Source organism: Cydia splendana, chromosome 13, assembly GCF_910591565.1.
Source record: "Cydia splendana chromosome 13, ilCydSple1.2, whole genome shotgun sequence".
Taxonomy (NCBI): domain Eukaryota; kingdom Metazoa; phylum Arthropoda; class Insecta; order Lepidoptera; family Tortricidae; genus Cydia; species Cydia splendana.
Window position 1 is genome coordinate 12,023,201 of NC_085972.1, and position 22,747 is coordinate 12,045,947.

At 39.7% G+C, this 22,747-nt stretch overlaps 1 protein-coding gene across 5 annotated transcripts in view; it reads right to left on the minus strand.

Annotated features, from left to right (window-relative positions):
* The window catches only part of LOC134796095 (uncharacterized), a 98,419-nt gene that overhangs the window by 27,438 nt on the left and 48,234 nt on the right, over positions 1–22,747 (minus strand). The window contains exon 1 of one of the 5 annotated variants that reach the window (XM_063768049.1): positions 16,426–16,725. The exons of the other annotated variants lie outside the window; for them this stretch is intronic. Coding sequence (XP_063624119.1) covers positions 16,426–16,477 — 52 coding nt within the window. The 5' untranslated portion in view covers positions 16,478–16,725. Of the gene's footprint in view, positions 1–16,425; positions 16,726–22,747 lie in introns of those variants that run through there. 5 annotated transcript variants of the gene reach the window in all.

Here is a 22,747-nt window from a genome sequence, read left to right on the forward strand (position 1 = left end):
GCTTCGCGTATGTAGTAGTGTACAGACTGTTACATATTAGTAGGTGAGTGTGGCCGAGTCGGGTTCTCAGCCCAGCCAGATGATAATGTGATCTTAAGATTCGGAACTAGGCCGTTCCATAAAACAAATTATTTATTTTGATAATACCCAATTATAATAGCAAAATGCCGGGATAACGCGAGGAAGATTATTATTATTGTACAATTTTTATCAATATTAGCATTGTTATAAAAACACACTTTCAGCAGCACGTACCTCAGTCGTAGTCGTCTGAAGTAACCTTTTTTTGTGTAATATATATAAACTGTATTAATCTAGATCTCTATTTTTGAATTTGATTCATAACAATGTTTGAAGTCACCATTATAATTACTTAAGCTCGATACAATTGTGCTGTGTGGGAAGTTCAATAATTATCTGCTGAGTTACGATCTTACGGACATCAGTCTTAACTATTGTGTTGGTGTCTACTGGTTTGCTTTAGCCTTCGCCTCGCTCTCTTCGGGCAAGTATAATTACAGCCCAGGTTCGTTACCATACGGTTACGGTCATACCGTGTCCTGTGTGCGTGCGCGGGCATTTCTTATATCTGGAATCTGGGTGAGTATACTTTACAATTATTTATGAGCGTTTGCTGCAACACACATGTCATTCCAAGTTAACTAAATAACCTGTATAATATATATTTGCTGCAAGCTAATTATGTGACTCATACAATTAGTTTATTTTATACACTTCTAGTTTATATTTATATTTAAGTTTAGTTTATAATTAGTTAAATGTTTAGATTATGTGTTATTTTATTAATAAATATCAACACCGTTTACTACCACATTTCGATAGAAATGAAGAAGAAAATTTTACCACGATTAACAGTTGTGCCTATTCCTGGAGCTGTGATTTGGTTTTGAAGAGTTATAACTTTAATGTCTTTAACCAGGGTTAAAGTTAACCCTGTTATAACTACAGCTACTATTATCGTTATCAACAGAACATAACATAGAGATCATAAAAGGCTTAAGAGCCCATCAACGTGCACACTAGCGCCACTGCTAAATTATCGTGATTATTTAAATTTAACGAAAGATATTTAAAAAAGGGGGCCGTAGCCGTAACTAGTTTTTATGTTGCTGGATTCGTCGATCTATGAATGAACTCAAAACAAAAACGGCCGTTTTAACTTTGGACGCATAGATTGACGAATCCAGCTACATAAAAACTAGTTTGATGTATTCAAAAGATACTTAAATACAAAATACAGTACGTAGCGGCCCCCTTTTTTAAATATCGTTCGTTAAATTTAAATAATCACGATTATTTAGCAGTGGCGCTAGTGTGCACGTTGATGGGCTCTTAACACAACGAATTAATCGCAAGTACCGTAAAAACGGACGTCAAACAAATGTAACATATGTTCATTGCATATTATCGTATTTATCAAACAAGGCACGAACAAATAGGATGTTACGCCTTATCGCATGCTATATGGAAATCCTGGATTTGTTAATGAGACTAATCCACGCAAAGTTACCCTTTATGTAAAGGTTAGGGTTGACATTGAACTTTACATAATGATAATTACCTGCATATAGATATATGGTACTTATATGTTTAGGGATATTAGAGTATGGTCTAATTATCTTACTAATAATTCTTCGTATCCAAATATGTTAAGTATAATAAAACCCTAAAAGTATGAAATTATTTAGAGACTAATTCTTACCTATACTAAATATACAGGTTAGGTAAGTTGCAACAATTGCAAGTAAGTTGCAAAATTATCGAGCATTTTAGCCGCTACCCACAAATAAGTGGCTTTCCGTCAGAGAAGGGCCCCTATGCTAGTTATGCTTCATAACGACCAAAATTTCTGTTGCAATTTCAGTAAGAAAGGACCTTATTGCACTTGAAACATAAGGGTCCTTCTGTCATGGAAAGCTACATATAATAAAATAAAAAAATGTAGATCGTAATATTCATAATAATAGTGAGATATATCGACAATAGTAGGTAGGTATGTACTTATAACTGTATATATCATATATATTATAATTAAGTTTTCTTCATGGCTATTAGGTGCCAAACCTTAAACCTCGGTCACTCCACATATTGTAGTTTACCCAAAATTATGTAGGTTCGTGTCTTTTTCAATTTCGACCTCTAAACCTGAATCGTATGCATACGTGACCGATGCCAAGATAAAATAAAAATAAATACTATAAGGACAATCTTGAAGGATCAAGATGATCCCATAAATGGTCTTTTTAGCTTCTTTTGATACGGAATACAATAAAAAGGTACCTAATTGATAAAAAAGTAAATTCGTTTTTAATTTTAAAAACAACAGGAAAATAACACACAATGTTGACGCAATAACTACATGCATTTAATTTGATCCTTCGCTTCGTAATGTCGCTGGTCCAATATTACAGGGTTCTATGTTACATTTTCAAGATAGTTGAAATTCGACTTAATGTCACTATGACAATGTTCTAATTTCAGTTCGATAAAAGTGAAACATAGAACCCTGTAATATTGGGCCAGCGATATGACGGCACGCCTTCGGGGTGTAAAAGAACTGTGTACTACTAGGTTGGTATGTAGGTATAATAAAATAATATACTTTGTTATCAAGTTGACCTACGGCCCAATTCGAACAATTCGAACGATACCGATCTGTCAGTGTGAAAATTCACATTTCGTCGGGTGACAAGCAAAAGTCACTAACTAACACCATTGAAATTATTGGACAATAAACCGTGTTACATGTGTAATAAAGTGCATTGTTACTTTAATTTTTTGATAGTACTTAGTGACTTTTGCTTGTCACCCGACGATTTCATCAACTAAAAGCGTCACTTTTGACACTGACAGATCGGTATCGCATCGCTGTGACATCTTATAAGCATAGTATTGGGCCGTTAGTAGTTTGCTTGGCAGTGAGTCCCTCACCTTAACGGCTTGCGACCTCTCCCTCACCTTAACGGCTTGCGACCTCTCCCTCACCTTAACGGCTTGCGACCTCTCCCTCACCTTAACGGCTTGCGACTTCTCCCTCACTAAAAGGGTAGCGACTACCGAAACTGCTCAATTCGGGGGCTTCATTCGACATTATTTTTTCACAGCACGCTTCGACAAATATTTTGCCATGTCTGCATTTTCACGAAATCCCTGAAAGCGTTTATAACTTTATATCCATTAGACAAGTCTCAAGACTCTTCGATTATACAAATATGAAGGTGTAGTTTATTATGATTCTGTTTTAGAATATCACTGTTTTTTCAGAGAATTACGGTAGTCATGTCACGAAGTAATAATTTAAACAAGTTGAATTTCACTTATGGTCAGTTTGTTGAAACCGGTAGAAGTCACGCGATGACATTGCCGTGTTCCACGTCCCTCGGAGCTAATTAAACGAATCCCGACCTCTGGTTTATGTGCTTGCAAACTTTGCACGGATTGTTTGGAGAGCTAAACTTAGTTGTAAGGTCACGTGGGGTACCTAAGAGAAACATAGTTTATTTTGCTCGGGGCAAGAGAAACAGTATGAGCTGTGGTATGAGGTTCCCTACAAGTGTTTGTCTTGCTCCAGTGGTCTTCTCTTCTTACCCCATCTGACCTTATGTGGTAGTCTACAGGTCAGTTTTGATTAAAATATGTAGTACCTATAATCTGTATCTTTAGGTAGGTACTTAAATAAAATTAAACAAATAATTTGTACATTTTCGGGTAGTTATAACATTTATAGATTAACCAACCAAATACAAAACCACCTGGATCTGTCACTGAACGACCTAACTTTAACCTACATTATTTGATCATGTAATGTTTTCAAGAAGCCATTTGAGGGTAGATTTTGTTTATTCTTTTTTAAATACCTAAAGATACAGACTTATAATCACGGTCCATATCCCGGTCGATGTCGATATAAGACTAGTGAAACTAACTGTGGATCATTCAGAACTGTTAATAAGTACAGGAGTTTACAGAAACTAAAAATCAATCAAGACTCTATTAATAAGTAGGTAGGTAGGACCTACGTAATAGAAGATCGGGCTCTGCTTAATCATAATAAATGAATTAACATCAACCAATAATATTATTATACACTAATCCACGTTTTACTTATTTACTTATTTTTGCTCTTGAGTCATCATTTCAACAAAAACAACTTAACAGACTTCCTCTTGGTTTGATTAATAAAACATTATAATATAATTTTAAAGTAATTTCGACTGTTCATACTACACATAAGTAAATAGAGTTAACCTAACCTGAGTTCACTTACCTACGTCAATTAGAATAAGTAGTGTTTGGTGAAGATTTTATAGATGAAATAAACATGCGGTATTTTTTTGCGCGGACACCCATAACATTTAGAAGTGGTTTGTGTCTGTCCCGTTTGGAATCTTAAGTACGCAGTCAAACTTGATCTAACGCCCGTTTTAGCTCAACCGGATTGCATATTTAATTAGATCTCTACACAGAAAGTCTCTAAATAAAAATATAAATAGATATTATACGCCTAAAAGTCAACCGGTCTGTCTGATTTAATAAACATTGGTTATTTACGATTGTTACGACTTTAGGAGAAACTAAGACATCGCTAAATTAAGAACGCTATTTTCGCGCTTTCGCTCATTTAAATAGTCGCGAGTTACTTCGCCTCATTTGCATTTGCAATGCTATGTGCAGTCAACAAAAGTGTCAAAACATTTATCATCCGTTATTATTAGAAATTCATAGGAGATACATATGTGACGTCCCACGGGTAAAGGTACCTTATGGGGGTTGGCGCTTACGCTATTATTAACACCGCTCCAATATTATTGCGGCGCCATGCGACGTAAGCGCCGGCCGCCATAAGGTACCTTTTTCCATGGAACGTCATATATTTTCTTTTGAACTAAAAGAGCTGACTGGGCCAGATTTCACCCAGACGCTAGGCGTAACTAGAGGCGATTTCGATAGATTAAGTTATAGAAAATTTCAACGGATTGTGTGATATGATGTGTTAAATATGAACAAAATTTGCAATGATGTCACGGATCGCTGAAAAAACAATGTCGAAAGCATTAAATGAATTTGGACTTTCCTAGAGGCATCCATTAAGGCAATTTGTAGCGTTTAAGTAGCTTGATTAGGTCACAGCTCACAGGCCATGCAATGTCACGATTGAGCACTATATTATGTAATAGCTGTGTGTGCCTCTGCCTACGCGCAGATGACAACCATCCAGGTCGGTAACTACTAGTATTTCACCTATCGTGACGGTTGCAGTAACACGTGGTTGGTTGCATTTATTTATAGTAAGTTTAATATAGCAATAGTTACCTTTTTACTTATCATAATAATACATTTTTGTAAAACGTTTGGATTCCTTTTTAATCTCAGTTTTTAATGTACCTAACAGATGTTGCCGGTGGGGTATTTTTTATCTTACTTGTTGTTGGGAATTTTAGAACGTTTTCATATTTTTATTTATGAGGATTTACCCAAACGATATTTGCTATAGAAACTGCTCGTGACCATAGACTCGTAGCTGAAATGATTCAATTCGTTCTAGCAATCAATAAGCACTATGTCCTCACTCTATGCCCGTATTTAACCCGTCACGTGGTCGTTTAAATATAAATCGTCCACTATTTCGTTCATAATCAATAGAGTCTATGAAAGTAATATTCGAGAAGCTTCCAATTGATTAAAATAGTTACTCGTCAGCGTCTACTACAATATTACGATTCGTTTGCTACACATCGAAAGCAAAAGACAAAACTTAATTAATTGAATTAAGGAACTGAATCACTCAATCCACGAGTATATAGTCTATAGGGACAATAAAATGTTTAGATATGTTTTAAGGAAATTAGTAAGTAGTTTCAACGTATAATTGTAGAAGGGTCAAGCTTATTGTTTATTCGTATTAAGAGCGCTCTTACAAGAAAAGTCGAAATAATGCAAAATTGATGATACTAGTCGACGAAATTCAGGACTTTGCGCTTATTATTAGAAACAATGAGTACTTGTTCCAGTAAAAGCGTCTTCTTATCTTTATAAATATCGTTGTGAATATTAGAAAAAGGACTTATTATATTAGTAATGATTTTTTTTCTGATGGTCGTTTCCGAAAAACCCCGTGAAGCACTGAATGGCGAGCTCTTATTTGGAAATGTTGAGAATTTTACTCCGCTAAACCTGGCTATTTTGTATTACTAATACCCTGTACTTTAGGCATATCAAACTATATTTTTCCTACATACCTTTGAGAAAGAGAAAATCAAAGTAAAACGAACTCGATTTTCTCTCCGAAACAAGTGTCAATTCCTACGAAAATCTACTTAATATCGAAGTCATTTTCATACTCAAGCAATCTGCAACGTTTGCTTATACTGTTGGTATACATTAGTGTTTATGAAATTCTACTATAATTTTTTGGCAATTTTTTGAAAACTACTCTATATTACCGATGACGCGCGCTGCGCCAGCTCAGTGCCGCGGCAGAGCTTGTAGAGGCAGGATGTGTGTCGGTCGGCTCCGCACATTTTCAACGGCGACGACGAGGTTTTTTATCATTGTGTGCGGCGGGCGCCGTGTAAAACGCTATACTGTGTGCGTGTAAACCGCAACGAGAGACTTTGATCCTAGCACTGTTTTTATAGTATTATAATTTATAATGGTACAGTTTAATAAACTACCGGACAGGATTAAAAATATTTGAAACGACCTGACATTCTATATGTATTTATTTGACTCAAGATAGTACTCAGGGTCTGATGATGGAGCCGGAAGGTGGTCACCGGTACCAATCAACCATGCAACTAAACCACTTCGTGTTTAGGCTCGTTTTATTCATCTCAACAAGATCTTTGACACAAGATAGTACTCAGGGTCTGATGATGGAGCCGGAAGGTGGTCACCGGTACCAATCAACCATGCAACTAAACCACTTCGTGTTTGGGCTCGTTTGATTCGGCTCAACAAGATCTTTGACTTAAGATAGTACTCAGGGTCTGATGATGGAGCCGGAAGGTGGTCACCAGTACCAATCAACAATGCAACTAAACCACTTCGTGTTTAGGCTCGTTTTATTCGTCTCAACAAGATCTTTGACTTAAGATAGTACTCAGGGTCTGATGATGGAGCCGGAAGGTGGTCACCGTTACCAATCAACCATGCAACTAAACCACTTCGTGTTTGGGCTCGTTTGATTCGTCTCAACAAGATCTTTGGCACAAGATAATACTCAGGGTCTGATGATGGAGCCGGAAGGTGGTCACCGGTACCAATCAACCATGCAACTAAACCACTTCGTGTTTAGGCTCGTTTGATTCGTCTCAACAAGATCTTTGATACAAGATAGTACTCAGGGTCTGATGATGGAGCCGGCAGGTGGTCACCGGTACCAATCAACCATGCCACTAAACCACTTCGTGTTTAGGCTCGTTTTATTCGTTTCTATAAGATCTTTGACACAAGATAGTACTCAGGGTCTGATGTTGGAGCCGGAAGGTGGTCACCGGTACCAATCAACCATGCAACTAAACCACTTCGTGTTTAGGCTCGTTTGATTCGTCTCAACAAGACCTTGGACAAAAGATAGTACTCAGGATCTGATGATGGAACTGGAAGGTGGCCACGGGTACCAGTCTACCATGTAACTGAACCACTTCGTGTTTGGGCTCGTTTGATTTGTCGCAACAAGATCTTTGACACAAGGTAGTACTGAGGGTCTGATGATGGATCCGGAAGGTGGTGACCGGTACCAATCAACCATGCAACTAAACCACTTCGTGTTTGGCTTCGTTCGATTCGTCGCAACAAGATCTTTGACACAGATTAGTACTCAGGGTCTGATGATGGAGCTGGACTGTGGCCACGGGTACCAGTCTTCCATGTAACTGAACCACTTCGTGTTTTGGCTCGTTTGATTTGTCGCAACAAGATCTTTGACACAAGGTAGTACTGAGGGTCTGATGATGGATCCGGGAGGTGGTCACCGGTACCAATCAACCATGCAACTAAACCACTTCGTGTTTGGCTTCGTTCGATTCGTCGCAACAAGATCTTTGACACAAGTTAGTACTCAGGGTCTGATGATGGAGCTGGACTGTGGCCACGGGTACCAGTCTACCATGTAACTTAACCACTTCGTGTTTGGGCTCGTTTGATTCGTCGCAATAAGATGTTTGACACAAGATACTACTCAGGGTCTGATGATGGAGCTGATGATGATAGACAGGTACTCGTCGCCACCTTCGCGCTCCATCATCAGACCCTGAGTACTACCTTGTGTCAAAGATCTTGTTGAGACGAATCAAACGAGCCCAAACACGAAGTTGTTTAGTTACATGATAGACTGGTACCCGTGGCCACCTTCCAGCTCCATCATCAGACCCTGTGTATCTTCAGTGTCAAAGATCTTGTTGAGACGAATCAAACGAGCCTAATCATGTTACTACATGGTTGATTGGTATCCGTGACCACCTTAATCATCATCAGATCCTCAGTACCAGTTCGTTTTTAAACCCTCGTTGATACAAACTTTACAACCTATAGGTACCAAATGCAATGACGAAACCTGTAAATAAGCGAGTAGGTACCTATAATTTCTTTCGAGTAATATACTTTCATAAGTACGAGTATGGGGCTATTCATAAATTACGTCGTTTCAAATGAGAGGAGTGGGGGGGGAGGGGTCTGGACATCGGATGATGGTAACATGACGTAGGAGGAAACAGATTCATCCGAAGCTTGATTTTTGGATGATTTGAGGGGTGGGGGGGGGGGGTCAAAAATCGTCAAAAATAGATGACGTAATTTATGAACAGCCCCTATGTACATTTGCACTGCATTTAGTATTTTCGTACTTACCAAATAACAGTTTTAGAACTTTAAAAGTTAAGTACAGTTAGTGTTGTTATGGTTGATTTCAATATGCTTCGCGAAGGATCAAGAATGTTTAATCCATCATTGTAGTGCGAGTGTGGTAGAAGGGATCGGCGTACTGAGCTCGCACGGCCTGCCGCAGCGCGTAAAATACCTAAACTCGCTCAACGCCGAAATGTAATAGCGCTCTTAAGCCGATCGATTCTTCTTCTCATAACCTAACGACCCGTTGTTCAATTTGTAATATGCCGTTACGGGTAGGTAATCATTTATGTATGGCAATCTTTTAATTATTATCTAGGTATATTCACGATCGGTGCAATATGTACTTGCTTATGAAATAATCAATATTTAATGTTAATATTTTTTCAATTATCATCAGACCAGCGTGATGATCCAAGGTCGATAGGCTACGAAGATTAGGAAGTGTCATCCTGGCGGGCTCAATTGAGTTCTGACATTAAATCTGTTTGAATCACTGCCTAAACAAGTCATATGGTTGTCGTCACTGCCAACGCAGTAATTATCGCGTTCGTATAGTCGCTACCTTCGCGGTCGTCAAGTGAGACGAACGGATTATGTCGGTTACGATTTCGAACGAACCGATCAACCGTAACGGATTGCGCTCGATCAGAAATAATAACTGCGACGTCGGGCAAGGAACCATTACCACGATTTACTCAAATCCAGATGTCTTAATTTTGTGTTTGAATATTATTATCAGCCAAAGTGGTTATTTGGCCATTAGGTTAATGCCCAATACATCTCGCAGATTTTTGCATCGCTACATAATCTACGTTTCCTTATGTAGTAACAATATATATTATAATATCGCGTCTTAGGCTGTCTATTTTATTAGCAGACTATACTACTAGGTGCTGTGCACACGTCATCTTAGCGCTTGGTTGCATCCTCGCATCCTAAAGAAACTTGGGCTCCATTCGACTTCAACCTAATTTCAAAAATATGAATAAGAATTCGTTTTTCAAAAGGTGTCCGATTCAAAAAGGTATTGATGGGATTAGACTTCATCTAATGCGTCAAGTTTCCCGAAGGTTTTTGATAATGTTAATATTCTTTTTGATAACACATAATTGGCTGCTATGATGCCATATAAACACTATAAACTAATTACACACACAATGCCTTTAAATGTCCACGACCAACATTATAGAGGCGTAATGCCCAAAGCGTGTCAACAGACTAATTCCGAGTTTTACGAGCCTATATTGAGGATGTTCCAAAGCTGGTCGTATCACTAAACAACGAAGATTGCATGGATTCCCCGGCGTACGGGTGACCGTTATCAGGCAATTATGTTTCTACTTATACTGTAATAAAATGGGCTACATACGTCGGCACTTACATTACACAATACGTGTCTGCTTTAGTTATACTTCTACGAAAGTAACCACATTATTCTGTTACTTATGCGTCTTAGTTTGGCTTTACGTATTGCAGAAAACATACGTACCTACTACCTACTGCAGAACTCAAAACAATCTGTTTTCACAGATCCTACTGGGTTTTCACACAAGTAAACACTGCACGACTCGACGTGATGTATATAATAATTCAGCATGATTAAAGTAAAAATAAAAATATCGGTTGTACCTACGTGTAAAAGTAATCAGACGTTGATTCGTAAATTTAGCGAGAAGGTCATGGATCCGGCATTGGAAGCACCTTGAAAATATTTGCCTAAAACGAAGCGTTCTTGGCAATGCGTTCGCGCACAGTGGTTAACTATTTATTTGATTACCTTTGCAGGATGACCACTATTTCCTACAACTAAAATTCCCTGACTTTTCCCGGTTTTCCAGGCGTTTTTTCAAGTTTTTCCCTGACCATAATCTTAAATGTAATAAATATAAAATATATAATTGGAATACATTTTTGCGCTTTTGCAGAATTATCTGCTAGCAAATCACAATTTATAAATACAATGAAATAATACAAAAACGTAAATAATAAGAAGTAGTATCTGAATAGCTCAGTTGGTAAGAGCGAAAGCATAGTTAGACGGAAGTCGTGGGTTCACATCCTACTTCAGGTGACGTTTTTGTACTGTTTCATTGCATTTAAAAATTGTAATTTGCTATCAGACAGTTCTTACAGTTACCCAATAATTAATTTAATTTTTGACCATTATTGTTAAAAGCTAGGTATACAGGAAAAACCAATTGAAACAGTAGGTACCTCTGACTACTGAATTTATTGGATATTAAATGTATCATATAATATAATCGAGCCGCGTGGATCTTTTTTTTTTCAATATTTATTTTGTCTATACCGCCGTGGTAGAGTCAGACCAAGAAAAGTCTGCAGCGGATTTGATAGCCCACGCAGTGCAAGTGTTATTTTAAACGTCAAACTTCTATGAAATTATGACGTATAAATAACACTTGCACTGCGTGGGCTATCAAATGCGCTGCCGACTTTTCTTGGTCCGACTCTAGGATATAGCGTCATAAACGAGTCTTTGCGCAATTATAGACTCTTGCGAAAGATTTTCCACTAATATCTCCTTATTGATGGAAAAGCCACGCTCAGCACTATAAGCGTTTCCGTGGGATAACACCATGACCATTTTTATTAAAGTTTGCATGTCTTTATTTTCCTTTTTTATCAAACCGAGCCAAACATCATCCAGTCGGTGACCATCCTTAATGGAAAATTGTTTCATTCATTTCTCAAATTCAGGTGATTTACAAATATCATTGCAGACCATAGAAGGTAGGATCGTATAGAAGTGGTATACGCGTGCCTCCGTGAGGGACAAAACATACGCAAATGCGACACTGTGATTGGCCGAATTCATTTGTTGCCCACCATAATCCATACTAAATTTACGGTGGGGAACAAATAAAATGTGAGACTGTGACAAGGACAAACAATAATAGCTCTTTTGCTGCTACTCCTACTGAAAGATACATAAGACTATCCTGTTCGGTCACTTCTCCCCACCCTCATGCCAGATTCAGTTTTAATACTAGATTCATGTTGCAGACACTTTTGGCGTTATCTGCTTCATATCCTGAAAGCCGGTTATTTTTGACAAATATGTCCAACACTTTATCGAGCCTCTCTCGTCGGAATTCTGCATTGACTGCGATTGCGGGATCGAAACAAGATATTCCCTTAGTCAAAGCATACGAAATAATTTTAGTGGCGCGATCAACAACGCTAACGTTCTCGAGCCAACGTACGTACTGCACAAAAATTTAATGGGAATGTACTCGAGCCTGAAAACCTTGTATAGTCTTCACGTCGCGCGGGGCTATAGCAGAATAGGTAGTATAGAGAACGTAAAAACGCTAACCTTCCATCCCGAGGCTTTCAGTGATTTTTTAAACGCATTGTTGAGATTATGAAGTCCACAACTCCCCATGTTGAGCAGAATTGGGTCACCTGCTTCGCCCTTACTTTTGAGTTTGGGCTTTAGGTCTTGCAAAAAAATATTATCCATCGAAACCTGCAATATTTTTTTTGTGTCATTGCCATCAGTCGTGGCAAGAAAAGCCTCCAACAAATCAGCAGCAGTTGCGTGCCCCAGAAAAGCTGAGCCGTAATATCTACTTCGGACTTGGTTTTTCTCATTGTCCCAATAACGGAAAAAGATGTCCATCTGCCCTTTCTGAGCAACTTTATTAAGGGATTCGTCAAAGCCTATGGTAACGACATCACAATCAGAACATGCTTCTTTTAATTGTCGAAAAAAATATGGCGTCCGTATACAACAGTGTAGGCTGTTTTTGTTCTTTGCAAGCGCATTTTTTTTGCGATATCAGAGTCCGGAATCATCAGAGGAAAGAGATCCACGGCTTGTCCACCGCTCCTTTGTTAGCTATGACTTAGTACTTGATACAAACACCAAATGATTTCAGCCTTCGTAACTTCGTCCTTAATCAGCATTGTCATTATAACACGTTTTTCTTTAATATTAGTGTGATGTGATAGAGTGATCGCATTTACCTACTATAGTAGATATTTATAATGTTTGGAGATGGTAAAATTAATAATTTGTTTTTTTATTATGTACTTATATTATGTACAATCGACGTCAAAGATATTTATGTTTACACTTTTGCACCTTACTCCTTTGAAACAAGGCGAAAAATGTAAAGATATCTTTGACGTCGACTGTACATACAGAGACAATTTTTATTCCCTGACCTCCATTAAATTTCCCTGACAATTCCCTGACTTTTTCATGACTAGCGAAATTCCCTGACTTTTCCCGGTTTTCCAGAAAGTGGCCACCCTGCCTTTGCCATGCGATTCTGTCTGTCCGACAAGGATACAATGGGTGTCGGACTAATCAAATTAATAGTTGTGCATACATATAATACCGATTGTTACAGCAAAGGAGAACCTACGAATGCCGTGCACGTCCCGCGGCGTCAGGCCATATTGTGCTAATGTTACTGCACCACTAGTAAACAGAGCATAATGACTAATGAGGTAAGTAGGTACCTTTACCTCACCACTTACATGGAGATTAGCTTCGGGAAATAATGGCCTTAAATTTAATGCGCGACCTACTTTCAGAGTGGACTCTGAAACGCGTATTTTCACTTAGTCGGCGAGGCGCAGGTCAAATAAAACAGCATCGTGTGCGAAATATAAAATCTGACTTAATTTGGATTTATCAAGCAGATCACGTCGCTCATGAACGACATTCAACATTCATATGTCGATGGGTGCTGGTCACGCAATATTTTTTGTGTGGTACTTAGGTATATGTAACGACTGTATGATTTAAGTCCACATACATATTAATAGCGTGATAAGCCTCTTACATTGTGATGAGACTAGATCACGTAAAGTAGATTTAATCTCTTTATCACACTGTAACTAACTGAGGTAATTAGGTATCTTGACTGTAGGAATCATACTTTTTATTCGCGTGACTTCCTGTTACTCACGATATCTGTAGATACTGTGTTAGGAAACATTTTCAGGTTTTCCTAGTTATCTTTGTCATAGGAAAAACATTTGCAAAAGGAAAGGACATAGCCTCAAGCTGCAAGAACTCCACTTGGCAGGGTCGCGCACAATGTTGTGATCCTTTCAGCTTAACAACAACGTTTTTGTTTGACTCGTCGTAAAGTGTTGAGGAATTTCACTACCGTCTTAACCGTAATAGCTACTCGCGCTTTGTCCAGATGAAAAGTTTATATCTCACAAAACGTTTATAGCGGTTGTGGGGATAAACGAACCACAAACCACAACGCGTATCATGCCGCTTCTTACCGCGCCAAACGAAAAGAACCTTCGAATAATACTAAGGTGAGACGTGAACAAAATTAAAGTAGACTCTGGAGCGAATAATAATCCGTCCAATTTTCTGGTCGTGACTTTGAAACACCACGCGGAAATGAAGAAGGTTATCTAGAAACCTTATTAACAAAGATCTCATTATTTCGCTTGCATTTCAACCCAAATTTCAGACGTTTTCTACTGACCATGAACAGACTGGACGACTAACCTCTAATTACCTGCATTGTTAGCTGCAGATTTCATAATGTCAATGTGGGAAACATTAATCCTATCGGATTACATGGAATCGGTGTAGCATTAAGGGTGTCAAGGCGTAATGCGATGCTAGATCTAGACAAGTAGCTGAAGATGTAGCAGACAAGCCATTATACTTACGTTTAAGTGCATCACGTAACTATAGTAACACTGATGTGTGCTTTAATTACAGTTAAGAGTACCTGTGAGTCATTACGACATAATTCGTACAAGAAAAAAAAAACTATTTCGTTTGTGTACTCATACAGAATATTGCTGATATGATATCATTCCAATGATCACCTGTAGTTTGGATCTATTCTTGAGTAATCAAATGATGTATTGAAATTGTATCAAAACAAAAACGTAATGTGGGTATTTTGAACGCCCACTCTCGCGTTAATGGATTGGTTACAATTATGTACCTATGTATATTTGACATGACTGTGGCGGGTATGGGCCTTTTATTTCGAATAAACTTGTTAATACCTTCTCGATATCACATGAAGGGATCATTGGGCAATGCAATCGGCTCACGTATTGCAACCGTCCGGATTTTCGCACGTTCGTATCTGGCGTAGCGTACGCGATCTGTTGAGAATATCTCATTGTGCAGGAAACCAGTCAGGGCCGTTCTGTTCGCAGATCTGGTTTTCGCGTCAACAGTGAGAGTGGAGCTCTCGCCGCTCCAACAGGATATAAATATCTATTCATTCATATGTATGACCTTGCACAATACTACAGAGCGCTTCGATATTTGATAGCTTTTATAGATATAAAACTTGATTGCAATTTAGCACCTTTCTCTTATTTAATGACACTTTCGATAATAAACACAGAGGCGTTTATTATCTAATGGTCTAGAGATAAATTCTCAAATTAAAATTTGATGAGTTGGTACTCATTTGGTATTGTATTGGTTCGCCCATCGTACTTACCTACTTGTTTCTGCTAGCGTAATAGGTAACCAATGTAAGTGCACAAGTTTGACGCGACGCGATGTTAATTACATTGAATTGGATTTATACATATTTGAATTAAATAGAGATACAGAGAATAAAGACTAGACGATACTGCTGCGGTAATTAGGATATCGCCTTGACATGACAGTTTTTCTCGTAGTAGATACCAGTAGTAGTTGTGACAGACCATCTTGCTGTGCTTCTTTTTTCTATGTTAATTAGCTTTGTAATCAAGCGTCATAGATTCAACTACTTGTCTGACAAGTAACCTTCATTTAGCTATTTGTTATATGGTTGCCAATTTGTTAAAAAACTGGTCGTTATCACAGAGTGATCTTGATGTTTATAAACAACCATATTGAGTGTAATGTTTATGTGATAAATATAGTCTGACGAGCGACGACTATACCTGGGCATGTAAATTTCCAGCCCAGTAGATATCCAGTAGATAGCAGGCAACTAACAAACACATTTTTTAAAGCATTCCGCCTTTTCACTTTTGAGTAGTAACAGTAAAAATAAAGATAAAATAACATTCGTATAATGTCCGTGTTTCTTTGTTTCAGTAACTATGGACGAATTGGGAAAATGCAGTTAGAAAATTCCTCGCAGGCGCCAATGTGAAATGAACTTGTAAACAGAAAGCGTAAACAAATCGCTGGCGCTGAGGTTGAAACGTCGTGAAACAGCAGTCAGTGGTGCAAACAATGAGACGAATGACCCGCGAAATGTCAAAACCAAATGTCATTCGTTGAAAGTTGATAATTTTAAGGAGTTCAACGTTTTGTTGAGTACCGTTAAGTAATTTGTTTGTTTTGAATTTGTTTAACCGAGTTCACGTAAGTATTACGCAGCCGTTTTAGTATCGCGTTAAAATTAGGTGTTGGTGTTACCAAACAATGGCAGTATAAGAAGCCTGATAAGTTCGTTAAGCTTAAACTTGGTAACGTTCGTGGGCTACTTATAATTATGAGGAACGGATAAATCTGCGAGCAGCGACTGCCTGCAGCGCGGCGTGAGCTATTGTCTACGAAAGAAACTCCTGGGCATCTCATCTCACCTGCTCCACAAGTGTTCCTCCAAAAGTCTGCAAACTTGCTGCACGCGCTCATCTCGATCGAGCGTCACTTCGCACTAATGCCAATGTATTTATAAACTTCACTTGTACAGTTTCGCAATCCTTCAGCTCAGGTCAGGCTACGGGAAACTTGGTAAGACGTGAATTCGCAAACATGGGGCCTACGCGTGTACCGTTGTGTAGAAAGCTACCGGAGGCACTGTCATCGTACGCGCTGCGTGGAGCGGACTCGCGGGGCGGCGTGCTACCGGCGCGACTGCCCTCGTGCGACTACTACGGTAGTGGCCGAGCGCCGAGCCGCCAGCGGAGCGCGAGCACCGCGGCCGCGGCAGACGCCAGGCGCGGCACTCGCGCGTTATTAACGTTCACCCGCGGGGAAATGGGACGATTAGAGGGGTGATGTGTCGGGATTGCCAGGGCTGTGCACAAGGAGGACCATTGGGCTTTCTATTACTAGTGGCTCTGTGAGCTGTAGACCTCGCGTTAAGCTTAGAAAATGTAAAAGTGAAAATACTTCGTTTGTTGCGTCGGTACCATAGACGCTATTGGCGCTTGAGTCCTTTATGAAAATTTCCGCTTTTTATAAAATTTCCAAAAAGTGGATAGATTAAAAATGGTTCTGGCCTCGAATGTCCAATTCCTTAAATGTCCATTTTCCTCGAATGTCTAATTTCCCGAATGTCCATTTGCTCGAAGGTCCAATTCCCGGAATGTCCATTTGCTCAAAGGTCCAATTCCCGGAATGTCCATTTGCTCGAAGGTCCAATTCCCGGAATGTCCATTTGCTCGAAGGTCCAATTCCTTAAATGTCCATTTTCTTCGAATGTCTAATTCCCGACTGTCTGTTTATCGAATGTCCAATTCCCTGAATGTCCATATCACCATGGAAATAGATCTACGGCTACAACAACGGGTACTGGGTTTCACGGAGTCGGATCGGACGTAGTGCGAAACTGCTCTAACGGTACCGTTTCAAAAATATACCTAGTATTGAATTTTATTCATTTGTGTACCATTACCAACGGATACCTTTTTAGTTGATACCTTTATTTTACTTACTTCACGGTCTTATGCGTTCATGGAAATGTACATTTACCACTCATTTAACTTACTTTTTAACCGACTTCAATTTCATAGAAGGAGGAGGTTCTGTATTCGGTTGTGGCTATTTTGACATTGGAAATGTCTTTTCGTTCGCTCCAGTATACGGTCCGATTTCACGAAAAAGTGCGATCCCCTTATATCTCGGAAAGTTGTGAAGATATGATATTAAAAAATAGGCTCAAAAGACGCATAATCACGAGAGCTGTAAGGTGCAAAAATAATTATTCGAAAAAGTCAAAAACAAAAAAAGTTATGGTCGAAATAGTGAAAATAAAATTCAATTTTTTCCGAATTTTTGATTTTGGTGCTCGATAATTTGGAAACGAAGAATGATATCATAAATTTGAGAAAAACGGCTCTGGACAATTTAGTCAGCTACAATTTGAGCCTAAAACAAAGACGATCGGGTTAAGGGTTTGCCCTGTAGCCTAACCTTAAAATAGTCAAAAAGTCAGAACGACATTTTTCACAGGACATTTATGACTTCATGTTTCGCAGAGTTCGTTATCGGTGTTTGTTGTGAATTATCGGGATTATGACGGCAGAATAACACTTGCACTGCGTGGGCTTTCAAAATCGCTGCAGATTTTTCTTGGTCTAACTCTATCTATCCTGTTTGAGACGGGTGTAGATAACGCACTATTCGACAATCTATGCATTCTTGTGGTGATGGAAATAGAAATAGAGGGAGAGGGAGAGGGAGAGGGAGAGGGAGAGGGAGAGGGAGAGGGAGAGGGAGAGGGAGAGGGAGAGGGAGAGGGAGAGGGAGAGGGAGAGGGAGAGGGAGAGGGAGAGGGAGAGGGAGAGGGAGAGGGAGAGGGAGAGGGAGAGGGAGAGGGAGAGGGAGAGGGAGAGGGAGAGGGAGAGGGAGAGGGAGAGGGAGAGGGAGAGGGAGAGGGAGAGGGAGAGGGAGAGGGAGAGGGAGAGGGAGAGGGAGAGGGAGAGGGAGAGGGAGAGGGAGAGGGAGAGGGAGAGGGAGAGGGAGAGGGAGAGGGAGAGGGAGAGGGAGAGGGAGAGGGAGAGGGAGAGGGAGAGGGAGAGGGAGAGGGAGAGGGAGAGGGAGAGGGAGAGGGAGAGGGAGAGGGAGAGGGAGAGGGAGAGGGAGAGGGAGAGGGAGAGGGAGAGGGAGAGGGAGAGGGAGAGGGAGAGGGAGAGGGAGAGGGAGAGGGAGAGGGAGAGGGAGAGGGAGAGGGAGAGGGAGAGGGAGAGGGAGAGGGAGAGGGAGAGGGAGAGGGAGAGGGAGAGGGAGAGGGAGAGGGAGAGGGAGAGGGAGAGGGAGAGGGAGAGGGAGAGGGAGAGGGAGAGGGAGAGGGAGAGGGAGAGGGAGAGGGAGAGGGAGAGGGAGAGGGAGAGGGAGAGGGAGAGGGAGAGGGAGAGGGAGAGGGAGAGGGAGAGGGAGAGGGAGAGGGAGAGGGAGAGGGAGAGGGAGAGGGAGAGGGAGAGGGAGAGGGAGAGGGAGAGGGAGAGGGAGAGGGAGAGGGAGAGGGAGAGGGAGAGGGAGAGGGAGAGGGAGAGGGAGAGGGAGAGGGAGAGGGAGAGGGAGAGGGAGAGGGAGAAAATAAAAACTTATACAGAGAAACATAAAAAAGAAAAAGTGCCACGAAATGGTCTCACCTCAGCATGTTGCTGGCGGCTGCTAGCAGATAGCTGATGCTGAACCCTGGCAGTACCTAGTGGAGCTCGGGTTTAATACAACATAAACACACGCTGTTTTGGTCATCGGACTCGTCTCGATGAGCACTTAGGAGAGTAGTACCCAAGATAGAGCTGATGCTGAACCCTGGCTGTACCTAAAGGAACTCAGGTTTGTTGCAACATAGGCACACGCTGTTTTGGTCATCCGACTCGTCTTGATGAGCACTTAGGAGAGTAGTACCCAAGATAGCTGATGCTGAACCCTGGTAGTACCTATTGGAACTCAGGTTTGGTGCAACATAGACAAACGCTGTTATAGTCATCTCTCGTCGCGTCAAACTGCTGTCAAGAAAATTTCATATCTTGCAGCAAATGGGCCGCTGCCGATCACCACTTCTCGAGTTGACTACGGATTTGCCGTGTAATAATTTTCTTGTACTTTGAACATTAATATATCCTGCTTATTAATCGAAAAATGAAATATGTACCTATACTTATGCGCCACGGCGACAATTATTCAAACTTGGATACGCGTGTGGAAATTTTGCAATTTGTTTGTTCACATGCGTTATGTCCAGGATACTTGTGTTAGTCTAAGAATAAAATAATTATCATTCAACGTTGTAGTTTTATTTTGTAACTTTTTCCTTGTCCAGACTTTCTCGTCGCTCAGCGACAATATTTTTTCGAATTCCGTAGATTCATTTCCAATGTGCTCGATAGTCGTGTGAGGCACGAAATCTGTGAATTTTTTTTTTTCTATGTACGTTCACCGATTACTCCGACATCCGTAGTCCGATTTGAGTAATTCTTTTTTTGTTTGAAAGGAGCTACCTCCGAGTTGGTCCCATTTTAATTTGGTTCTGTTCTGATGATGGGATCCATGAGGAATTGAGGGAATTCCTCAATTTTTAAAGGCACATGCATGGTGTTTTGGGCGTTTTCTTAAGCAACTCGAGCATTTTCTCCCGAAAACCACCAATTTGATGAAGTAGACCTGATGATGATGATTATTTTGATGATAATGATGATGATTTCTTTAAATGTAAGTATGTTCAGCGATTAGGTACCTGTGATCCGATTTGAGTAATTCTTTTTTTGTTTGGAAGAAGTTACCTCCAAGGTGTTTCCGTATTATTTTTGGTTCTGGTCTGATGATGGAATCCATGAGGAATTGAGGGAACTCCTCAATTTTTAAAGGCGCTTGTTAAGTGATTTCGGGGTTTTCTAAAGTAACTCGAGCATTTGCTTCCGAAAACCACCAATTTGATGTACTGCAACTGTAGCCTTACCACGAGTTTGACATTGACATATTCGCTAACGTCTTATGCATCTAAATGTAACTTTTTATGCATCTCGCTCACACTAAGGTTAGTACGAGCGAGGTGCATAGGAAGTAAGTTACACACATGCTAGCGAATATATCAATGTCAAACTCGTGGTAAGCTGGTAAGGCTACTGATCGGGGGTTAGGGTTAGGAGTTAAGGGGTCAGGGATTAAGGGGTCGGGGAATGGCGGTTGAAGGGTTGCTGGTTCAGGATCGAGGGGTTCCTGGACCAGGGGTTGATGTGCTGTGAGGTTGAGTGATCGGGGGGCTGAGGGATTGGGTCAGTGGCGGGGCGGGCGGATGGATTTAGTTGACAGGAATTATAATTTCCCAGACGGACTCGAGAAAATTCCTGATTACATATTTACTAAAGTAATAGGTACACGAATTTAGTGTTAAACATGATCTTGTTTTTCATTCATGCGTCGCGCTCTTAACAATGCGTTAAAACTAAAAATGGTAAAATAAAAACTTTTTATAAAAAAAATGAAACCGACTTCAAAAAGGATGAAATAAAATATTATCCTTTTTATGTCTATGCGTTACCAACTGATATGTTTGAAGTCGGTGCCAAGCCAAGTAGTAACAATACCAGTCAAAAATAATCAGCTTTATGGCTATAAATCCCATTAGAACTGTACTAATAACTATTATAAATGTGTAAAGAATTCTATCTGCCTCTTTGTCGCCTTTTCATGGCTAAACAACTGAACCGCTTTAGGTGAAATTTGGCAAGAAGGTAAATTCCTTGAATTGTTTTATATTTTGAAATGTAGTCCTCTGGATAAGGGACGGGAAATAACTCAGTCCCAATCCCACACTTGCGTGCTATAGACTGCTCGAGCATTAGTAAGAAATGCTCTTTAAAAAATACGACGGCTAAAAAATGCATTTATATTTACACTAATGTGCCGACTAATATGGTACGGACTGCGCCAAGAAGGTTTGACCGTGTGTTCTGAGGTGTGTTCTTAGGTCCAGTCGACGTCAATGATATGTTTACACTTTTGCACCTTACTCCTTTGTAATAAGGTGAAAAGTGTAAACATATTTTTAACGTCGACTGTACCTACAGAAAGTACGTTCATTGTCGTCGTGTAAGGCAATCCAACGTATGTAAATCCTTATCGAATCGCACCAAAGTCATGCTTCAAAATTTGGCTTGGCACCGACTTCAGACATATCAGTTGGTAACGCATAGACATAAAAAGGATAATAGTTTATTTCATCCTTTTTGAAGTCAGTTTCATTTTTATTATAAAAAGTTTTTATTATCTTACTGATCATTAGAATAGCGATAAGAATTGCATGTCGGGTACGACTCTTAGAGTCTGGCTACTGAAATATTACACAATGTTTGGCGGGAAATTCAAAAAATCTTGGGCTGGTCACACTTTGTGTAGTAGGAATTATAGTTTTGATACTAGAAAATATTTTTGATTTTCTGTGCACACGTAAGGTACCTAAGGATATAAGTTAAATATACGTTGACGTGCACTCAAAGTCAGCTCACATAGTTTCTACCACTATGTAAAGTACAGTCAACGATAAACACATAATGTGAACACTTTCTCACCATAAATATACCATTGTAACAAGAAGAAAAATGAAATGTAGTGTAAATAAGACCTATCTCGATAATACCTTAATATTAATCCATCACCAAACAAAAACAACGGGTTGCACTCCGGGAGTGCCGACAGAAGTGAAAACTCAATGACTAGTCCAAAATGTCTGCAGCACTATGTATAATTGACCCATCCTCCTTTCTATTGAAAAACTTTAGTTCCGAAATTGCTGGTCAGTAAGCTTGTTTAAAATTCGAAATTCAAATTTGTAGCGTTAATTGTTTAAAATTCGAATAGAAATTGTAAAGTTACCTTGCAGACCTCGCATCTAAATATATTTGGTCATGATATTTTGAGTTTTATTCACCAGTAATAGAGTTCACTTTTATTAGCGATTTCATCAAGATGTAGCTTTATTGAATTATATTTGAGTGATATAAAGTTAGAATGTAACTGTGAGATCCTCGTATTTCAACCCGTACAAGATTAGAACCTTTTTCATGTAATGAATGAATGAATGAATGAATGAAATTAATTTATTCCAGAATGTGAATCCATATGTGATTAAACCAAAGTCAAGTCAAAAAAACCGAAGTACCTCTCAGCTACTTTGTGACTTTAACAATGAAATCAACGAGCACATGCATGAAAAAAGGCATGTGCTCGTTG